The sequence below is a fragment of the Equus asinus genome, chromosome 4 (assembly GCF_041296235.1).
Source record: "Equus asinus isolate D_3611 breed Donkey chromosome 4, EquAss-T2T_v2, whole genome shotgun sequence".
NCBI lineage: Eukaryota > Metazoa > Chordata > Mammalia > Perissodactyla > Equidae > Equus > Equus asinus.
The window spans coordinates 18591533-18612432 of NC_091793.1; the positions used below are offsets into that span (position 1 = coordinate 18591533).

The following is a 20900-nucleotide window of genomic DNA, read 5'->3' on the forward strand; positions in this document are numbered from 1 at the left end:
CTAGCACAGCTGGTTGACACTTAGAGGTCACTGTGTGGGATGGCGGGGCAAGGGTGAAAGCAGGGAGGCCAGTGGGGAGGCCACCACAAGAATGCAGGCTGGAGAAGAGGAGAGTGGGCCCAGCGATCCCAGGGGTGGAGGTGAGATGTCATGGTACTTGGGTTTATTTACAGATGGAGCTGACAGTACCGGACCTAGTAGGAGATTAGATGTGGGGAGTGAGGAAGGGAGGTATCAAGGATGACCACTGGGGGTTCTGGCTGAAGCGACTGTGGATTGTGCTGCTTTTGGCTGAGATGGGGAAGGCTGAGGGCAGGACCAGGCTTGGCTTTATTCTCTTCTGTTTTCGTGGGAGGCGGAGTTAGGAGTTCAGCGTGGGCCTTGTTAGGTTTGTCCTGCCTATCAGACATCCAGGTGCAGGCACCGGCTCAGCCACTGATGTCTAATCTGGAGAGTGGAGGAGCAGGCAGGCCTGGAGGTTTGAGTAGCATTGGCAAGTAGGTGGCTGGTAAAGCTATGGGACAGGTGACATCTCCTGGGAACAGCACCAAAGAGGAGCCCAGGCCTCACTGGCCTGGCCCCGACAGGTGCACTGAGCTCCCAGGGTCTAGTGCTGCCCGGGGCTGTTTGAAAGGAGGTAGTGTCCACAGAATGGAAGAACGTGTTTGTCAAGCATGTATCTCGTAAGGGTCTAGTCTCTGGGGTCTATAAAGAACCCTTACAACTCAACAGTCAAAAGGCAAATAACCCCATTTTTAAATGCGGGTTTAAAAAAAGGACTTGAATAGACATTTCTCCAAAGAAGATATACGAATGGACAATAAGCCATGAAAAGATGCTCGACATCATTAGGAGAGAAATACAAATCAAACCATAATGAGATACCACTTGACACCTGCTAGGATGGTTATAATTTTTTTAAAAAACAAACCATGGAAAATAACAAGTACTGGTGAGGATGTGGAGAAATTGGAACCCTTATATTTGGCTGGTGGGAATGTAAAATGGTAGGTAGCCACTAAGGAAAAACAGTTTGGCATTTCCTCAAAAAGCTAAAATAGAGTTACCATATGACCCAACAGTGCCACTCCTAGGTATATACCCAAGAGAATTAAAGCATGTTCACACAAAACTTGTACATAAATGTTCATAGCAGCATTATTCACGATAGCTGAAGAGTGGAAACAACCCAGATGTCCATAGCTGGTGAATGGATAAATGCAATGTGGTCTATCCACACAATGGAAGATTATTCAGGCATAAAAAGGAATGGAGTACTGACACATGCTACAACGTGGATGAACCCTGGAAACGTTAAGCTACGTGAAAGAAACTGGACACGAAAGGCTGCATATAGTATGATTCCAATTCTATGAAGTGTCCAGAATAGGCAAATCTGTAGAGACAGAAACTAGACTACCAGTGGTTGCCAGTGGCTGGGGGAGGGGAGAATTGGGATTGATAATGGGTCCTGGGGTCTTTTTGTGATGATGGAAACGCTCTGGAATTAGATCATGGTGATGTTCTGACAACATTGTAAATAGACTAAAAATCATTGACGTATACCCTTTAAGATGGTGAATTTTATGTAATGTGAATTATATCTCAACAAGCATACGTAGTTGGCGAAATGAAAGAGGTAGCACGGGCAGAGCATAAGAAGGTAGGTCTTGTCCCGCACTCCGAGCAGGCCACACGCAGGACCAATTCTGGGCCATGTCCAGTTATGGGCCAACATTAAGCGTCTCATAGGCTGGGCCCCCCGAGAAGGGTGACTCAAGTGGCCAGCAGGACAGAATGTACGTCAGGAGGAAGCAGTTCCAGGAGCTGAAGCTGCTCTGCTTGGAGATGGGAAGGCCGAGGCAGGACTGAGTGCTCCCTTCAGATGCGGTTTAGTGTCACTTTTACAGTTTGAAGGGACTTTCCTGTCCCCCAGGCATGTTCACGTGGGTGAGTCCCTGGGCCCTTGCAGTGACTGTGCAATAGTGGCTAACATCCATTGGTGGTTTGTGTGCACCAGGCACCGTGCCGAGTGCTTCACTTCCCTCATGGTCTTTAATTCCCAAAACAATTCAGGTACTGTTATTCCTGTTTTATGGAGAAGGAAAACAAGGGCCAAGATGGTTAAGGGATCTGCCCAAGGTCACATAGCAAGTTACTCATTGAATCTTGCGCTCTAGCTGGTGTGACTTGCGGGGCAAGAACCAGGACCCATAGGTAGTAGTCGCAGGGACACAGCATGTGGATTTTTATAAGGAGAAGCAGTCAGCAGTCAGAGCTAGACAGCAAACTCCTGGTCCTTAGAGATGTTCAGTGCTGCTCAGCCATCGCTGGGAGACCACAAGGCAGCGGCTGGGATTGAAGGTGGGGCCCAGATGAGCAATGCAGTGACCAGACCCTGAAAGCGAGCAGCTTCAACAGCGCTCTGGCCTGCCCTGGACTGGCCCCTTGGGTCTAGATGTGAGCAGTGGGCTTGCCCGTCTAGAAAGCTGACCCACCACTCATGTGCCTCACCTCCCAGCCCTGAGCTGGGACTCAGGCCCAGCCTGAGGGCCTCAGTGTCAGAGCAGAGCTGCACTGGGAGGCCCTGTGTCTTCCACACACAGCCGACCTGCTGGGGAGTCAGGAGCCCCAGACAAGGCCCCAGCTGATGCCCAGACCAGGAAACAGACAGGTCCTGAGAGACCCCAGTCATACCTCCTGCCTGCCTGTACCAGCACCTCTAACAGCTCAAGGAGTGTCCTGGATCTGGCAGAACTTAGGCCTCAAAGCTTTAAGACCCATGTGTATTTTACCAGAAATCTAATCCATCTGGTTCTCATTTATTTACACTTAACTCATCAAATGCAATTTTGCAAGAGTCGCTCGATAGCCAAGCGGCTTTTCTGCCTAAGCTTTCCTTCTGAAAGGAGCCAGGGAGAGCTGGGGCCTCCACCCTTGGGGACCAGGAGGGAGCTCTCAGGGCTGGAGGTTGAGTTTGGTTCCTGAGAGGGGCTGGTGCCTCTGCCTCTGTTCCTGGACCCTTGGTGGGAGCTGGAATGCGGGAGCCAGGCACAGGGCCTGACACACAGTAGGCTCTTGGCAGCCAGGAAAACATGGGTGGGGTCCAGGCAGAACACAGAGTCTCTGTTGCAAATCGTGAAACATTCGTGGGAAACACAAGGCAACCAAAGCTGGACCCAGAAGTAATTTTTAGTTATTATAAATAACTGCAAACCTGGATTCTTGGTCCAAAGTGGGACGAACAGCCAGCTATTAATAAAAACAAACACCAGCACTTTGGGCCAGAAAGCAAACCTCATGGGCAAACCTCAGTCCTGCCTGCAGAGGCCTTTCGGAAACAGATCAATCTACAGCCCTTTGATGTCGGCTCTGGAAACCCTTCTTGCTGGAAAATGACTGTGTCCATCACAGTGCATGGGCCCAGCCCAGACTCTTCGGCGGCTGGCGGGGGTGGGGGTGGCCTCTGCCTGTGAGTGGTGGGCACACCAAGCAGACCTGGGCAGAGTCACAGCTGAGGGCTGTCTCCCCACCCCTGCATGCAGACTGTGCTCGCACAGGGTGCTGCAGAGTGAGGTGGGAGCACCTGACCCCAGAGACCCTGTTTGGACTTGATCTTTGGTGCCAAGGTGCTGTGTCCTGCTCTAACTAGAGTCGTCACAGTGGCTGCTGGGACTGGTAGGGAGAGGCTGAAGGCTGGGAGATCCAGGAGGAGCATGTAGACTACACCCGTAGGGAGAGGCTGAGGCCCAAGCCAGGGCTGGGCTGTGGGAGTGGAGGCGAGACAGATGGGCAAGGTGTTGAGGAGTCAACAGCCTTCGTGACTGCTTGGGTGTGGGAGGGAAAGGGGGAGGGGCTTCTCAGCCCAGCCAGTTCTCAGGCAGGATGGCTGGGTGGGGGCAGGGCAGAGGTGGAGCGAGTCCCCTCTTTTGCCACCTTTGATGCCCTTATCTACCTCCCTCCCTCCCATCTTCCGTCTTCCCTTGGCTGTTGGCTGAACAAATGAGTGCTCCCCGTGCACCAGGCACTGGGCCTCAGGCTGGGGAGCAGCATTCAAGGAGCAGAGGCCATATGTCTTTTATCTCAGACCGCACTGGAATGATCTCTTTCGGAGGGTGTCTCCAAGGCCTACCAACTGAGGGCCCCCTGAGCAGGGACCAGCCACAGTTCAGCTTCCCCTCCCTTCCCAGCACCCTTGCCTGCCACCCCCACCCCTGGCCCAGAAGAGTTAGGGGCTCCATCAGCCCTGGTGGCACAGTCAAAGGTGCATCTGTGCGTTACTGGAAGGAGCACATTCACCTGGGGAGACTGCAGGCTGGTGCTTCCAGAGGGCGATCTGGCTAGTCTAGGCAGCCCATGATGAAGGCCCTTGCCCGACCCTCACAGACAGGGGGCCTTTGGGGTTCTTTATCCACGCTACGTCCTTCAGTTCTGTTGCCAATTAGAAGAGTTTCCTGAGAGGAGTCTCCTAGAGTCTGCCCCAGAACCCACGGGGCCTCCTCTCTGCTTTGTAGCTAAGTCTGTGTGCTGAGGAGCTCCCTGCCTTCTGGGAACATTCAGCTGTGGCCATAAATAAAGATGAAGGACCGCGAGCTGCCAGCAGGACTCAGAGGCGGAGCACTCCTCCATCCCACCCTGGGCCTGTTCAGGGATCAGGGATCGTGGATTGGAAACAGGCTTGCTCAGGGCCCACACTGCACACAGGCTCAGCCTCCACCGAGGCCTCAGTGGTTGGTGACACTCTGGCTTGTCAGGCTGCACAGACATCTTCCTCAAGGACTGTCCACTCTGCCAGCAGGACTGGTGGGAATGGGGGCCAGGGGCACCCAGACAGGGCCAGGGTTTGTGAGAGCCCTGGTGGGGTCTTCTTGAGTGTGGGTGTGCAGGCCACAAAGCTTCCAGAACTCCTCTCCTGCCCGAGTGGTCATAGGCCCTTCCCCATCTATGCCCCACCTTGCCCCTTCCACGAGAATTTCCAGAACACCTCCTCCTCCTCTTCCAGCCTCAGGTCACCAATCTCCCAGCTCTCCGAGGCCCAGCTCCCACATCACCCTCTCCACAAAGCCTCCCACCTCTGTGCTCGGGTCCGACACACTGGCCGCCTGGTGAGCAGGGACTTAACCAGTGGTGTTCACTTTGTTGCCCTAGGACCTCAGAGCATGTGGCACTTGGTAGGTGCCCAGTGTTTGTGGAGGGAATGAATGACCAGAAACATTTCAGGTGGATTTGAAAGGCAAGGAGAACTTCTGTCTGGACAAGGAGGGAGAGAGTGTCCCAAAAGGAGGTGCACGTGTGCGCAGGAAGGCCAGTGTGCCTGAGAGGGTGTGTTCAGAGAGCAGCAGAATTCTGTAGGGGGCTACTAGAGAGGTGGGCAGGCTATGGGGAGCCTCACATGAGCCCCCTTTGCATGCCTGGAGGGAGCCGGGACAGTGCTTTGCTCCAGTGGACGGGCCTTGTGTGGTAGTGAGCTCCCTGTCACTGGCGTGTTCAAACACATGTGTGCTATTCAGTTTATCCTGCTGAAACTTGAGCACCCACTCGGCCTGACCCTCTGCAAGGATATAGAAGAGACTCAGGTCTGTCCTCGGCCCAGAGCAGAGACAGTTTGGCCAAGCCCAAGGTCCAGGGCAGGGGAAGGAAGTAGAGAGCAAAGGTTCACCTGGTCTGGGAGCCAGGGGCAAGAAAATTCTGCTGGGCACCAGGACTTCAGAGTGGAGGGGGCTTCTGCACCAGGTACTGGAGACATGAGCGTGTGGGGTCAGGGGGTTTATAAGCATAAATACCCAGGGAACTTACTCTCACTGCCATGATCAGGCCTGAAGTGGCCTCGTTCAGAGAAGCCAGATCACAGAAGAGCAGAGTAAGGGCTTTGGACCTGGACTCACGAGGCTTCAAATCCCCATTCCACGTGTTTTGTAGCCTTGTGCAAGTCTCTTCCCCTCTCTGGGCCTCAGTTTTCTCTTCTGAGACTTGGAATGATAAGGATAACATCTGCCATGTGGAGCTGTTGTGCAGATTTGCTTTTTCATTCTTTCTTTGTTTTGTTTTGTTTTGTTTTGCTGAGGAAGATTCACCCTGAGCTAACGTCTGTGCCGGTCTTGCTCTGTTTTTTAGTATGTGGGCTGCCAGCACAGCATGGCTGCTAACAGAGCAGTGTACGTCCATGACCAGGCACTGAACCAAGGTCGCTGAAGCAGAACATGCCAAACTTAACCACTAGGCCACCAGGGCTGGCCCCTTGTGCAGGTTTATTAAGATAGTGCCTGAGAGTGCCATGCCAGGGCCTGGGTGGCAGTGGTGCTGTTATTTATGATAATAAAGCTGCCAGCCCCGCCAGCCAACCTTGATGCTCATCTCTGGGGGGACGTGGGGAGTGGGGTGAAATGCCTACACAGTGGCCCATCAGCACATGGAACAGTCAGTTCCGGGGAGAGAAGGAAGAGGACGGCATGCACCTCGAGCACCCCAGGAGGCCTTCCTGGAGGACAGTCTACAGTCCCTCCTGGGGATGAGGCCTGGGCGCCTTCCATGGGCCACAGGTCATGGGCAGAACTCAGGTTGTCTGACTCAGGAGGTGTAGGCTTCCTCCTGGCCATAGGGCACCTATCAGAACAGAATGTGCCAAGTCCTGGGGGACCAAAGAGCAGTGTGTGCTGGGCTTGCCCCGCTCAGGAGAGCCAAAGGGCAGAGTATTTCCCATAATGCTCTGCTGGGCCTGGTGAGGGCCTCCAGGTGAACCCAGTCTGTCCTAAGCCAGTGAATACCCATCTCACAGAACCAGCTGCTCCGGTTGATCACTCTTCAGACCTCACTGTGGGTCCCGTTTGGAGGGCTGGGGACATGGGGGTGTGAGATGTATGAGATGGGGCCTCAGGCCCTTAATCCAGCTCCTAGAGAAGTTGATAACTGCCACAGGCTACCCAAAGGGATTCTGCGGCCATAATTTCCCACCCAACTTGGGAGCGGGGAGGCCTGTGTTTGGACCACAGTGGAAAAAGGGTACAGAGGGGGCAGCCTCCTCTTCCCTCCTGCTTAATCTCGGGGCTTTATCATTTGGGAGTGGGGACAAGAAATGTTTACATGGCCTTGCATTTGTTTCAAATTATTCATCAGCGTTGGCGAGTCATTGTTCCCTGCTAGTGTAAACAGCCATGTCCCAAGGCCCAGCCACTCTGCCAGCTCATTCAGAGTTTGTAGATGTGTTACGTCAACTGCCCTCTGGTTCCTAGCTTCCAGTGAGGTGAAGAGGTGGGCCAGCCCAGACGGATGGCACCAGGGAGGGGGCTCAGTCATGGTGGGGTCGAAGTAGTGTTTCTACACCATGAATTCAGCAGTTGAGGGGTATATCTGGGGTTTTTTTGTTTTATCAATTGAACCTTTACTAGGGCTGGGAAAGCCAAGGTACAGAGCAAAGAATCTGAGAACCAGGGGAAGAACAGCAAAGAACGTGACTTTAAGGGGGTCTAGACTGAGTCCCAGGAGCAGCTACCCTTGTACAAATCTCACTGTTATGTGTGTGCCAGCAGGTGGGCGTCAGTGCCTCTCCAGGGTCTTATTGGGCCGGAGACAGGAGTAAGCCCAAGTATGCTGACATATTCCTTATGCTCCTCATGGCAGGCTGGCTCTGGTTTTGCATTTGCACCTGGGGTTCACAAGTGTATGTTCGAGGTGACACCCAGCTCAAGCTCGGGTTAAGAGTAGCTGGTTCTTCATAGCGTTAGTCTGAATGCGCTTGCTGGCGTGGCCAGCTTGGCTGGGGGGCCAAAGGCACGTGCTCAGGAGCTGGACAGTGGGTTTGAGTCCTGCCTTCGCTCTGAGCAGCTATGTGACTTTGCTCAAGTTACTTCAACTCTCTGTGCCTCAGTGTCCTCCCCTATAAAATGAGTCAGTAACACAACCTGTCACCCAGGGTTACTGCAAGGATCGAGTGAGTTGGTGTTCTGGAGACCCCATGCTTGACACGTAATGAACACTTGGGGAGTGTTAGCCTTGTGTTCTTGTTGATAGGACAAACAGGACATGGTGCCTGGCGGAGGGCTGTTCATGGTCTAGTGCAGGCCAGAGACAAACCTCCCTGCCAGAGGCGGTGTGAAGGGTAGGTGCCCCAGGAAAGGTGATGCTGCCACTGGGCCTTTGGGGAGCCATCAGTAAGATTTTATTGAGTAGAGAAAGGTTTTCAGAATAATCCCTCTCTGTCCTTCCCAGCTTCCCCCAGGACCCGACTCTCAGGCTCCTCTCAGCAAGAGCCACCTTTACCGTTTTAGCTGTAACCGTTGGTGGCTTTTAGAGTTCAGTGCTCTGCCTCCCTCCTGGCTGCCATACGGCTGACATTTGAGCTTGCTGGAGAATAATGACCTGCCTCACTGTTGGCCTCAAAGGCAGTGACAGTGGGTGGTGAAGTGGTCTGCTGTCCCTGAGCCTAAGTAGGACCCGGCTGAAATCGTGCCAGAGCTGAGTCCTCTCCCGGTTCAGTGAGGTCGCTCTGCTGATTCTTCACCTATTCACATCCTTTTGGTCCCAGTAGTAAAAGATGGCTGTGTTAAAAAGCTCAAGGCCAAAGTGAACGTGTGTGTGTGTGTGTGTGTGTGTGTGTGTGTGTGTGTGTGTGTTGGGGTTGGGGGCTTGGCTAGAAGCAGCCAGTAGCTCACGTTGCCTTTGTGGTTTTATATATTTCCCTATTAAAATGACAATACAGACATGGCACATTAAGGTTTAAGAAGCCCTTCTTTCATTAAACAAACTGACAGTGTAGGGGGTTATGACTTTGGTAATTGAAACATGCTGTTCTGTTCAAGACCAGAGCTCCATAAAGACTCTTTTCAGCCAACAGCACCCTTTGTGCCAGCAACCTCTGGCCAAAAATGAGTGTCGGCCCCGAGGTCTGCCTCTCCCGGAGAGAGGGAAAGACCACTTGGCAGCCCTCCGCAGCAGTCTCGGCAGCCAGAGGTCAGGGCTTTTTAAAAACCTCCCCGTTCTCTGGGCTTTTAAAATCAGTTTTCGAGGCAGAAAGCCTCCAGCGAGGGGGGTTTTAACAGGCTGCCTTGTCCTCCAGCCTCTCCTAAACTGCAAGGTCTTGTACTGCAGTTATAAATCTGAGGTGTGATTGAAGAAAGAGGGGACAGTGGAATTTGGTTGGCGGGGCTCTGTGTGTTGAGGGTAGATGGTGCAGGTTGCAAAATCTTCCTAGAGAGGGAGAGTCTGGCGGCATGAGTGAGAGCCCAGGTTTGGGAGTCAAACCACCGGATTTGAATCCTGCCTCTGGGGGACCTTGGACTTCGCCTCTCTGTACCTCAATTTCCCCATCTATAAAATGGGCTAATACCTGGATCTGACTTAAAGAGTTGCTGTGAGGATTAAAGAGGTTAAAGGATTAAAGAGGTAAGGCGCTTAGAGCAATGCCAGGCACACAGGAAAATCAAGGTTGGGTAGCATTACGGCCATTCTAACTATCTACCTCTGTGGAGTAACTCTGTGAGATCCTGTTCGTGGAGTACTACCATAGAGAACTACCGTGGAGTACCACCGTGGAGCATCTCTGTGGAGTATCCCGCAGTATAGCACCATAGAGTTCCTCCGTAGAGTCTCAGTGTGGTGCAGGACCGTGCAGTCCCACTGGGGAGCATCTCTGTGGAGCAGCGCTGTGGTCTAGCTCTGTGGAGTACCTCCCTGGAGCTGCTTCCGTGCAGTCTGGGGAAACTGATTGCTTCCATTTCCCACCAGCCAGTCACACCTCGCTTCCAGCTCCACATGTGATTTCTCTTCTCCTCTTTTCTTCCTCTTCTCACAGATGTGGACGAGTGTCAGGACAACAATGGTGGCTGCCAGCAGATCTGCGTCAATGCCATGGGCAGCTACGAGTGTCAGTGCCACAGTGGCTTTTTTCTCAGTGACAACCAGCACACCTGCATCCACCGCTCCAACGGTGAGTACTGCCCTTGCTGACCGAGCGGTGCTTCCAGCCCCACAGGAACAGGTGGCCCCTGGAAACCCCTTTCCCACACCTTGATTCCAGGGGCTGCAGGGTCCAGGCATGGAATTTGGGTGGTGGCCTGAAGGGCTATTTTGTGCTTCTGGTGTTGGTTCTGCGTGGGGCTCCTCCCAGCTCCCTCCCTCCGCCCACTATGCCTCCGCTGTCTGTCTGCGTTCCTGGCGTTTTTGTGTGGAGGTGAGGTGAGGCCACAAATAGTCAGATGTAACCAGAAAAGCTGTTTTACCTTCTGGGCTGGGGGCTGGATCTGGCCAGGAAGAGTGGGGCCCCATTCTCCATGGTTCCCTTCCCCAAGGGGGACTCAAGGCCTGCCCAGGCTGAGTGCCAATTTCTCAGTACTGAGTCTGGCAGCACCAGCAACTCTCTGCTGCACGTTCACTGGGTCATCAGCCAGTGGAGGGTCCTTGTGATCGGGCTCCTGCTGCCCTCTGGAGGCCAGGTAGGAGGGCAGGTCAGCCTGGGGCAGTATAAAGAGACCCAGAAACACTCCTGGCCAGCCCAAGTGCTGGGGTAGCCTGGGAACAGCCCAGACTGGGACAGAGACTGGCCTCCAGCCAAGCCCAGCAGGTGAAGGTTTTTGGTGTCAGAGCAGTGGTGATCAGAGTTTGGGTCCAAGGCAGCAGGGCTGTGAGGTAGGACAGCTGTCCAGAAGCCAGGACTCATGTACTTAGAAGAGAGGGGCTTCCAGGCAGAGGGAATGGCTTCTGCGAAGGCATAGAGGCATATCTTGCTTAAGGTAATGGCAAGGTCTGGAATCTCAAGGCGGGCTGTGTGCTGCAGCCGAGCAGGCTGAGGGCAGAGGCGAGGGCCAGCTCTCCTGGGGCCTGGCCATGCTTGTGGTCAAGGGAATAGATGTGGAAGGAGGACAGAACAGCCCCATGGCCGTGGTCCCAGCCTAAGCCCCTCCCCCTTCACGGACCTTGACAGGAGAAGTGCTGGAAGAGCGTGGAGGGGCTTCCCCTAAGGGCCACACCTCCAGTCCAGGGCACTAGTGGGAGGCTGGAGAATGGCTCACAGTGAAAGGTAGAGAACGAAAAGAACTGGGCTCCAGACTGGCTGTGAGTCCAGCTCTGCCCCCTGGCTGGGAGCCCTTCCTCAGCAGCCCCGATACTCTGAACCTCAGCTTCTTCATCCACAAAGTGGGCTGTGGAGTTGACCTGGCAGGGGCTCTGGAGGATGGAAGGAGATCCTGGGTATGAAGTGCCCAGCATACGCTAAAGCTAACGAAGGTGTGAGGTGAGACCTGGGGGTCCTGGGCATGATGTTATTTGAAAGCATTTCCTGAGAAATAAAAGAGAAAAACATTTAACAAGTACAAAACCCAGGATAATTAAGCAGAACTCCTTTACCAGACTCCTTAGAATTGTTAGTGTTCTTTTAGGCAGTTTCCTCCAAGACAAGCGGGCCTGATGGCCCCAGCACTGCCGTGTCCCCAGGGACATGAAGGCCACGCTCCAAGGTTCCTGGGGGCTTGCTCGAGTCACACCATCCAGATTTCCACAGCAGCCCACACAGGCAGCTCAGCTTGTGCCTTAGGAGACCTCCCAGCTGTGGGGCTGCGGGGTCGACTGCCCAAGATGAGGACCCTGGGCCCAAATCAAGTTTTATAAGAAGCTGATTTATGGGGAGGAGAGTGAGTGAGTGTGGTGGGAGGGCGGTCCTGCTTGCACCAAGGAGAGGAGGTTTTACAGGGCAGCTGCCCTGAGGAAGCCGTGGAGTCCTAAGGCCAGGGTGGCCTGAGCCTCTTTTTCAGCCAGCTTGCATGTGCTCTGTTCTTTTGATAAATGGTATTCCCCCAACCAGGGCTCCAGGAGAAGTTGTGAGGCCCCTGGTTGAAAGGAGGCTGCACAGGAAGGGGAAGCCAGCACACTGCAAGATGGCAACTGTGTCCCTTTGTAATAGGCTCCTGGTTTGGCCTGGAAGCATTCACTGTACTAAGGATGTTACAGAGCAAATGTCTGCATCAGCCAAAGGAATGGGGTTGGGGAGATGATGACATGGGAAGCAGTGACGGTGACTGCTGTGGGACTGTGCACTTACTCTGAGCCACACACGGGCCCTCACGGCAGCCTGGTGAGGTGGGGGTATTAGAACCCTTGCAAGTTAGGGGACCTGCCCAAGGTCACACCATGGGGAAGTGACAGAGTCAGGATTCCAGCCCAGGGCACTAGCTGTAACATGATAAGGCCAGTAAGGAAAGAAATAGGGTGGTGGAAAGGACAGGAATAGGCCTGAGCAGAAGGCCTCTTTAAGGAAGCCACACATGAGCTGAAACTGAACAAACAGCAAGAGTGGTTGTGGGAGGAGTTGGGGACAGTGTTCCAGGCAGAGTATGTGCAAAGGCCCTGAGGTGGGAGTGGACCAGGCTCATGTGAAAAGCAGAATGAAGGATGAGGTGGTGGAGCACAGAGAGCCAAGGGGACAAGGAGCCCAGGTTGAGGGGAGCTTAGCAGAGGCAAGACCCCGTGAGGCTGGTGGACCCTGGGCAGGAGTTCAGATTTTGTGTGGAGGGCAGCCACGGGAAGCTGGTTAGGCAGAGGTTGAAAAGGATGCTGGAGGGGAGAGTGGAGGACTTCTAGGGGAACTCGGATACTTCAGGCGCTGGGCCTCAAGTTAATTGTGCAGTAGAGCCTTGAATTCATGAGCCTCACCCCACCCAAAGGCCCTGGGTGGCCAGATCCTAATTTTTAAGTGAAGCCAGGAATCCAGATTTAACCAGAATACAAATTTGGGGTCCTCACCCCCAATCTGTGTTAACCAGCACCTTGATTAAAGAAGTCCCGTCTCCTGTTAGGATTTTTAAATCTGGGCAATGCATCAATCTAAAAAGCAGCAGATGACTTCTTGGACACCTTCCGAAGGATGAGGGGTAGCATTTCCAGGCTTTCCCAAGGCTGTGCGGAAGGACTGAAGAAGAGGCCGGCTGTCCGTTGATGCCCGTGGGTGGAGATGGGAGCCTGGGTGACTGGACAAGTGGCCCCCCTCTATGAGTCTCATTCAGTTGTTGCACAACTGCCCGCCACAATTGTGTGACAACCACAGTAATGATTGTTACAGCTCAAAATCAGAGCTTGTCTGGGGTTCTGAGACCCAGCCTATTTTGTACCTGAGTAGCCTCTGATCCCCGTGGCTCCTGGAAGGGCTGATGGGTCCAGAGCCATTTGGCAAAACAGATTCCTGTGTCACTTGACTCTTCCTAATGCCTGTCAGCTCTTTGGAGCCTCCCCTGAGCAGGGAGACTAGCACACAGGCTGATTTCGGTTAGAGGGGGCTAGATGCACGAGCAAGGTCAGCCCAGGTCAGTTCAGGCTCCTAGCTAAAAAACAAGGCTGTGGGGCTCAGCTTTTCTGAATGGCCCCGCTTCCCAGCTCCAGTGCAAACCCTGGCCCAAGGCATGTGGATCTGGCCAGGCCGCAGTGGGGAGTTGTAGATCCTCAGCCATTCTCCGTCTCCACCGGCCATGTGGCCTCTGCACAGTCACTCCTGCCTGTCTGGGTCTCTTCGTGTGCAAATGGGGACCAGTAATCCCTCCCAGGCCAGTGGGGGATCTGTTAGGGGAAATGCTTTGAAGCAGTTGAGTACATTGCCTACCCTAGGGTGGCAACTCACGTAGGCAGCTTCTTCAGGTCTTTAGAACTCAGGCGTGGTTTGGGGACACAGGCTGTTCCCCTGTCCCAACACTGGGAGCCAGAGTTGTTGGGATCTGTGGCCTGTCTCCCGCTACTCAGCATTTCCGGGCGCTGGTTCTGTCACTATGACAGTTCACACTCGCCTCCCTCTCAGCCTCTGGCCCAGCAAGCAAAAATAGTTGCTCCTCTGCCCCACGACCCCCGGGCAGACGCTCTAGACCAGTCACAGCCTCTGCTGCCCCGCATCATGGTCATGCCACCCAGGGTCCTCTCCAGTCCCAGAGTGGACGGGCTGCTGGGGAGCCAGCACCATCATGCTCCCTCCCTCTCCTGTGCTTGCTGTGTTTTCTTTACCTTATGTCCTGTCTCTGCTCCAGGAAGATGTTGCCTCCTGGAGGACCTTTTCCCCTTCTTCCCCAGGTAGAGTTCTTTCAGTCCAAGCAGAAGAGACTTAGGGAGGAGAAGGTGCTCTAAAAGGCGTAGACCTTACCAACTATGTGATCATTCATTCATGTGCCAGGTGCCGGGCCAGTCCCTGGGATCCCAGTGTAAGCAAAGGCGGGCATGGTCCCCTGTGAAGCTTTCAGTCTAGAAAAGGGATCAGATGCTAAATAAGGGTCCTAGGAGTTACCATATTATAATAATGAGCTGAGAAAAAACCCTCTGGAGGGAAGGTCTGGGGCTTCTAGGGGCTCTCATGTCCTCATCTGAACAGCAGAGATGGAATGAGAGCAATCTCCTGACAACAGATTGCTGCTCTCGTGGGCACTGGTCCTGCACCACCACTGTTGCCCGTGGGGGTGGGTGTGAAGTGTCTGTGTCCCTCAACGCGGTCAGCTGTCCTGCACAGCTGTGCTCTGAAGCCTCACCAAACGCCCACTCTGGGCTGAATGCGGCAGTGGTGGAAGGCACTGGAGTGAGAGGAAACATTGCGTTGTCCCCACAGACTCACAAGAGGGCTTCGGGGCTGCATGTGTCAAAGCTGAGCTCTGGGGGCCTTAGACACCTCTGGTCTTCTTGTCGACTCTGGGTTACACCTTGATTAAGAGCACAGGTTCTGGGGCCCAGCTGCCTAGGCTGGAATTCAGCTCCACCCTCATTATCTGTGTGACCTTGAGTAAGTCAACCTCTCTGTGCCTGGCACTACTTCATAGGGTTGAAAGGTCATTCAGTAAAGGTGGGCTTTTATTGTTATTTATCACAGATGAGGAACCGGCAGGAGAAGGCAGAGCCTCCCCCAGGGCCCCAGAGCAAGCCAGCAGCAGACCGGGCCTGGATGCACACTGAGCAAGGCTCTGCTGACGCGTGCTGGGTGCTAGCTGCAACCTCAGCTTCCACTGAGGGGGGAGGGGAGCTCAGGAGTCAGGCCTCATCCCCAAGGAACTCACTTCCAAGAGGGGAGCTGGTGGCCCTTGCACCTGGGCTTATTCATGCGCAGGGTGGCACATGCCGACACGTAGGGCTCGTCCAGATGACTGGCCTCACTTGTTCATCCCACACAAGCTCATTAGCACCCCCGACCTGTCCTTCCTGGGCTGCAGAGGTCACACAGGGCCCTGCTCTCCAGGAGGGCCCCTCCCCTATCCTCCCTGCAGAGGTTCAAGCCGTGTGCCAGCCCTCTATCTGCTCACACTGCTCCCCAGATCTGAGGTGCCCCACCCCACCCTGTCTACTGACAGGGCCCCCCTCAGCCCTCAGTGAGAGCGCCCAGTGTGGCACAGCCTGTCCTGAGCTACCCCAGGGAGACTTGTCAGGCTCTGGTGGCCACCTCTGTCCCCGCCGCCTGTTGTTGCTGGCTGCAGGCTCCGGAAAGCAGTTTTCTTCCTGGTGCCTGTGTCCTTGCAGCTTGGGAACTCCCCGGGGGCCGAGACTACTTCGCTGTGTGCATCTTGTGCTGACATGGGGCCCTTCAGAAAGGACCAAGGGAGAAAGGAGAACTATGCTCAGCTCTCAGTGGCTCCCTGGGCCTGGGCACTCTGCATCCTTGGGTTGTGCAGGCAGATTCCTGGTCAGCATGTGCTAGTGGATGGTGTGGTGTGGACCAGGCGCTGGCCGAGTGACAGGGAGCCAGAGGCTCTGTGGAGCCGCCTGGCAGAGACCAGGCTGCTGCATGGTTGATGGCACACTGAAGCCCTGCTGTGCTGCCTCCTTGCCCATGTTTCATTCTCTAGAGCAGGCCACAGGGCAGCTGAGCATCTGCCCTGCAAGGCTGAGGCCTGTGCAGAGCAGATGCCAGGCTGGCAGTCTCTCAGCAGAGGCACCGTGGGTTTACCTGAGTGCATTTAACCTTCCGTTTAATGTCCTTCTGAGCCTGTTTAAGTGCACATGTAAAACATGCTAGGAAACCACATTGCCCTCCCACCACTGCATTCCATGTCGTACTCGGGGCCGCGTTCACAAAGCTCAAGACTTGGCGTCAAGGATGACACTGGTTCCAGCCAAAATCAGAGGAGGGGGCCAGGAATAGAAAAGTAATGATAATGATAGCGAGAGCTGCATTTATGGTGTGCTTACAGCATGCCAGGCACTGTTACTGAGCACTTTTCATGCATTACCATGTTGCATCCTTACAGTGATTCCATTTTACAGATTAAGAAACCAAGACACACAGAGATTAGGGAACTTGCCCAAAGTTGTGCAGCCAGTGGCATGGCGGAACCCGTGCTCTGGTGGTCTGGCCCTGGAGCCTGAGCAAACTACGTGGAGGGTTCCGACATGGCTTGGACCCCCTTTGCATAGCCAGCCAGGTGGGGTGAGATCCGAGAGAGGCCCTGAGGGACAGCAGAGATGCCTCCTCGACTGGCAACCCCTGCGGTTCCACACTGTCAGCGTTCCAGATAGCAAGTGTGCCTCTTTAAGCACCAGGAGTTCAAAAGACATTTTGTGGTGGGAATTTTCTGAAATGCCTCACTCACTTCCCTTCTCTCTTCAGGGGAACAGCCTGCGCCAGCCTGGCCTCTTTTCCCTACAATTCCCGATTTTTGGTACAAACTCAGTTATCAAGACAGCCACTCCTTTAGGGCCAGAGAACACTTGTTAATGTTTGTGCCATGCTGAATGTCCCCAGACCTTTGCCAAAAGTAACTCTTCTCTTCTGATATTGCTGCTGTTGGCGGTTCTCTGCCACTGTCTCACGGACACGGTTCCACGTGCACACGCGGGTCAGGGACTGAGGGCTCCTGGCCAGTTGGTAAAATACTTGACGTTTGCAACAGCTGTTTGCCCCCTGGGAGCTGTTTTCACTTATTTCCGAGTTTATAGGTATACTCTGCATGATTGGATTGTGCAAAGATGATCTCTGGGTAAATTAGAATTAATTATTTTGTTTATTACATGAATGCTGCATGAAGTATTTTTAGGATTTCTTCATTTTGTTTGTAAGTTTGTAAGCGTAAATACTCAAGTGTAACTGGAGACAAAACAATAGGATTTTTTTAACTTCTTATTTTGAAATAATTAGAGATCCGTAAGAAAATGCAAACAGAGTAAAGAGCGGTCCCGCGTACCCTTCACCCGGTCTCCCCCAGCAGTCGCGCCTTACATCACCAGAGAACAGCACTGACAGCAGGAAGCTGACGTTGGTGCCGTGTGTGCGTGTGGTTCTGTGCCCTTCATTGCTGTGGAGTCACAGAACCGCCTCTGCGGTCAAGAACTAGTATTTCAGTAATGATGGACTCACTGAACACTCTGCCAGGCTCAGGACGAGCACTTTACCTGTCTTAACTAGGGGGACTGTATAAGTTAATGTCTAAACCAGAATATTTTTGAGAGTGAAGGAGGCACTGTTAATTGTGCCAGGGCGGCAGGTATAAACTGGGACTATCCCAGACAAACGGAGACATATGGTCACCGTAATATTACCGCGTTTAATCCCTTGACCCGTAGGAGGTAGATACTAGCTACTCCCCTGTGCAGATGGCAAATAACAGAGGCAGATAACGTGCCCAGGGTCACCTGGCCCATAGGGGCAGTGCTGGGGCTGGGCCCCAGTTTGTCTGGGTTGAAATCATGACCACCTCCTGTGGCTGCCTCTCAGAGTTTAAAGGAACCACAGCCATCCCATGGTCCACCCCTTCTTTGGTCAGGCATGGAAACCGAGTTCTAAAGAGAGGAGAGGCTTCCTCGCCCAGTGTGCTGGTCAACCTGGGTTGGGGTTGCAGTGCCACAGTCTGGGCCCTGGACATGGCATGGCATGGTGTAGCCTCCTGGGCAGTCAGCGTGGGCCCTGAGCAGCAGGGGCTCGGCCGGCGGCCTGTTCAGGTCAGAGGGAACTTAGCTCTGCCTGGGGGCTGGGAGCCTGGGTGGGTGGGGAGGGGTCCGAGAAGCCCCTGAGAGCAGGTGGCCTCTGAGGTGGCCAATGAGTGGCGAGTCGATGGGCAGTCAGCAGGCAGAGGGGCCAGCGTGGCGTGGAGCTTTGGGGGCATTGGGGCGGAGATTGGCTGGCAGCAGGGGCTGTGGTGGGAAGGAGAGGGCAGGAGGCTGGCAGGGTCATCTGGGCTCCGACCTTGGTGGAAAGTAGTGGATTGGAGGCCGCTGACCTTGAGGAGCAGCTGGAGTGGGGCTGTGAAGACAGAGGGCAGAAACTCCAGACGGAGGTGCCGTGGCACGAACAAATGCAGAGCCCTCGGCCGAGCTGGGGGAAGGCGTCTGAGTGGGGGGCCCTCAGACGCCACCACCCTGCAGCGCCGCCCGATGCGGGGCCGCGGAGCCTCAGGCGTGCCTGTCCAGGCGCGGAGGCGGAGGGGCACGCGGGTTTGAGCCCTCCCCGCTGACGCTTTCCTGTGCGGCTGCTTTTGATTTTACTGCCAGCCTGGCCCAGCCCCTGGGCCTCTGCCCCTGCGCCCCAGCTCCCTTCTCTTCCTTCCACCCTGAGGTCATCCAGCGGCTTCACTGCCTGCGCCCTCCGGCCGGCCTGGCCTCTCGCCTCTGGCGTCTAAGAGTCCAGCTTTGTTCCGCTTGGAAAGAGTCGGTGTCCCAGCGGCCTCTGTCTGTTGGAGAGAGTGGGTCCTGGAGGCTGAAACCAGGCCCTAAGCTGGCGGAAGTGAGGGGGTCGGGAAACTGGTTAGCAGGAGTTTGGACTGTGCTGTGAACGACAGGACACCTTGTCGTTCCTGAGGATGGGGGCCATCCATGTTTTGGGAAGATCTCCACCCACCTTGGGTTGGACAGGGTGATGAAGCAGTTTGCTGGGAGGTGGCACTGACAGCCATTGGGGTCTGGAACTCACCAGGGGGCATGTGGGTGGAGAGGAGCATGGCTGAGGGGGAAGGTGACAGGAGTATGACTGAGGGGAAGGTGACAGGATGGCTGAGGGGAAGGTGACAGGAGATGGCTGAGGAGAAGGTGTCAGGAGGATAAGGGGAAGGTGACAGGAGGATGGCTGAAGGAGAAGGTGATAGGAGTTTGAGGGGAAAGCTGACAGGAGATGGCTGAGGAGAAGGTGACAGGATGGCTGAGGGGAAGGTGACAGGAGTTTGAGGGGAAAGCTGACAGGAGATGGCTGAGGAGAAGGTGACAGGAGGATGGCTGAGAAGGTGACAGGAGGATGGCTGAGGGGAAAGTGACAGGAAATGACTGAGGGGAAGATGACAGGAGCATGAGGAGAAGGTGACAGGAGTATGAGGGGAAGGTGACAGGATGGCTGAGGGGAAGGTGACAGGATGGCTGAGGGGAAGGTGACAGGATGGCTGAGGAGAAGGTGACAGGAGGATAAGGGGAAGGTGACAGGAGGATAAGGGGAAGGTGACGGGAGGATGGCTGAGAGGAAAATGACAGGAGGATGGCTGAGGGGAAGGTGACAGGAAGATGAGGGGAAGGTGACAGGATGGCTGAGGGGAAGGTGACAGGAGGATGGCTGAGGGGAAGGTGACAGGAGGATGGCTGAGGGGAAGGTGACAGGGTAGCTGAGGGGAAGGTGACACGAGGATAAGGGGAAGGTGACGGGAGGATGGCTGAGGGGAAAATGACAGGAGGATGGCTGAGGGGAAGGTGACAGGAGCATGGCTGAGGGGAAGGTGACAGGAGGATGGCTGAGGGGAAGGTGACAGGAGGATGGCTGAGGGGAAGGTGACAGGAGGATGGCTGAGGGGAAGGTGACAGGAGGATGGCTGGGGGAAGGTGAGAGGTGGGGCCGGCAGGACTTTCTGCAGGGCCCTGTCTGCCTCTGGTTTACGCTTTGGAGGGGCCTGTCGCCGGCATCACGTAGGGGTGGACTGTTTCAGTGCCGATTGGCTCTGGACAAGGCGGGGCCTTGTTCTTTTCAGAATAAGGAGCCCTGCAGTGGAGGCTGGAGGCTCAAAGCAGGCTCTGCTTTTCATGAGGCTGAAAGTACAGGTCTTGCTCGGCACCGGCACCCAGTGCCATGACAGGTGTCCGGGAGCAGCTGTGCGCAGTGCAGGTGCCCACCCTCTCTCGCCTGGTCAGCTGGCCCAGGCCTGAACCCCCCTGGGGCCTGAGTAAACCACTGAGAGTTGACCGGCATGAAGAAAAGCTCAGAAATCTGGGGCTTGGTCAGGGGCTTGGGACACTTGAGTGGAGTTTCTGGTCTCCCTGCATGTGTCCCCAGGGCTTGGGGACAGCAGCACTCTGCCATCCATGCTGCGCTCAAGGACCATGTGACCAGGCTGGGCTCCTCCATCCCACTCGGTGGGCAGCCCTCTGAAGCCCACCTCTGTGCCAGGTCAGGTCCTCCCAGAACCCGCAGACCGCCGGAAGACAGGTGCTGCCTGGACAGTGTGTGGAAGGCGCCGGCAGAGGGGTCCCGGGGCTGTGGGAGGTGGGAGGTGGGAGGTGGGAGGTGCTGCCTCGCTCCCTCAGCAAAGACTGCGTGCCTGCTGAGTGGGGGGCTTCCTTCCAACCAGACTCCTGAGTGGGTGGAGCAGGGCCCCACAGGCCACACCCACTCGAGCCAGCTGTGCCAGAGCCTTAAAGGAGGCCACGCATGCCATGCCCTTGGGACCTGAGCCCTCTGCTCAAAGCCCACGCCACCTCAGGACCGGCTGGGGCCCCGTGGCAAAGGGCACTGGGGAGTGTTCCGGTGCAGACCCCTGGACTTGCGTCAGGGCAGAGGGCCAGAGGGTCTCACTGCAGGAGCAGCCTCCGGGGGCAGCAGCCCTCTGCCCCGTCCCAGCCTTGGCCCTGGGCCTTCCCCACGCTCCTCCAGGCTGGTCCTTGACCTCCTCCGGTCTTTGTCTCACATCCTGTTGCTCCTGGTCTCACTTGCCCTTGGCCTGCAGGCAGACTGGACACTGCCCTTCACCCCGCACCCCTGCCCTCCCCCTCTC

General features: G+C 55.2%; 1 protein-coding gene across 2 annotated transcripts in view; it reads left to right on the forward strand.

Moving 5' to 3' along the window:
- The window catches only part of SCUBE1 (signal peptide, CUB domain and EGF like domain containing 1), a 135034-nt gene that overhangs the window by 38145 nt on the left and 75989 nt on the right, over positions 1-20900 (forward strand). For both annotated transcript variants that reach the window (XM_044778191.2, XM_044778198.2), the window contains exon 4: positions 9788-9922. In XM_044778191.2, coding sequence (XP_044634126.1) covers positions 9788-9922 — 135 coding nt within the window. The remainder of the gene's footprint in view (positions 1-9787; positions 9923-20900) is intronic.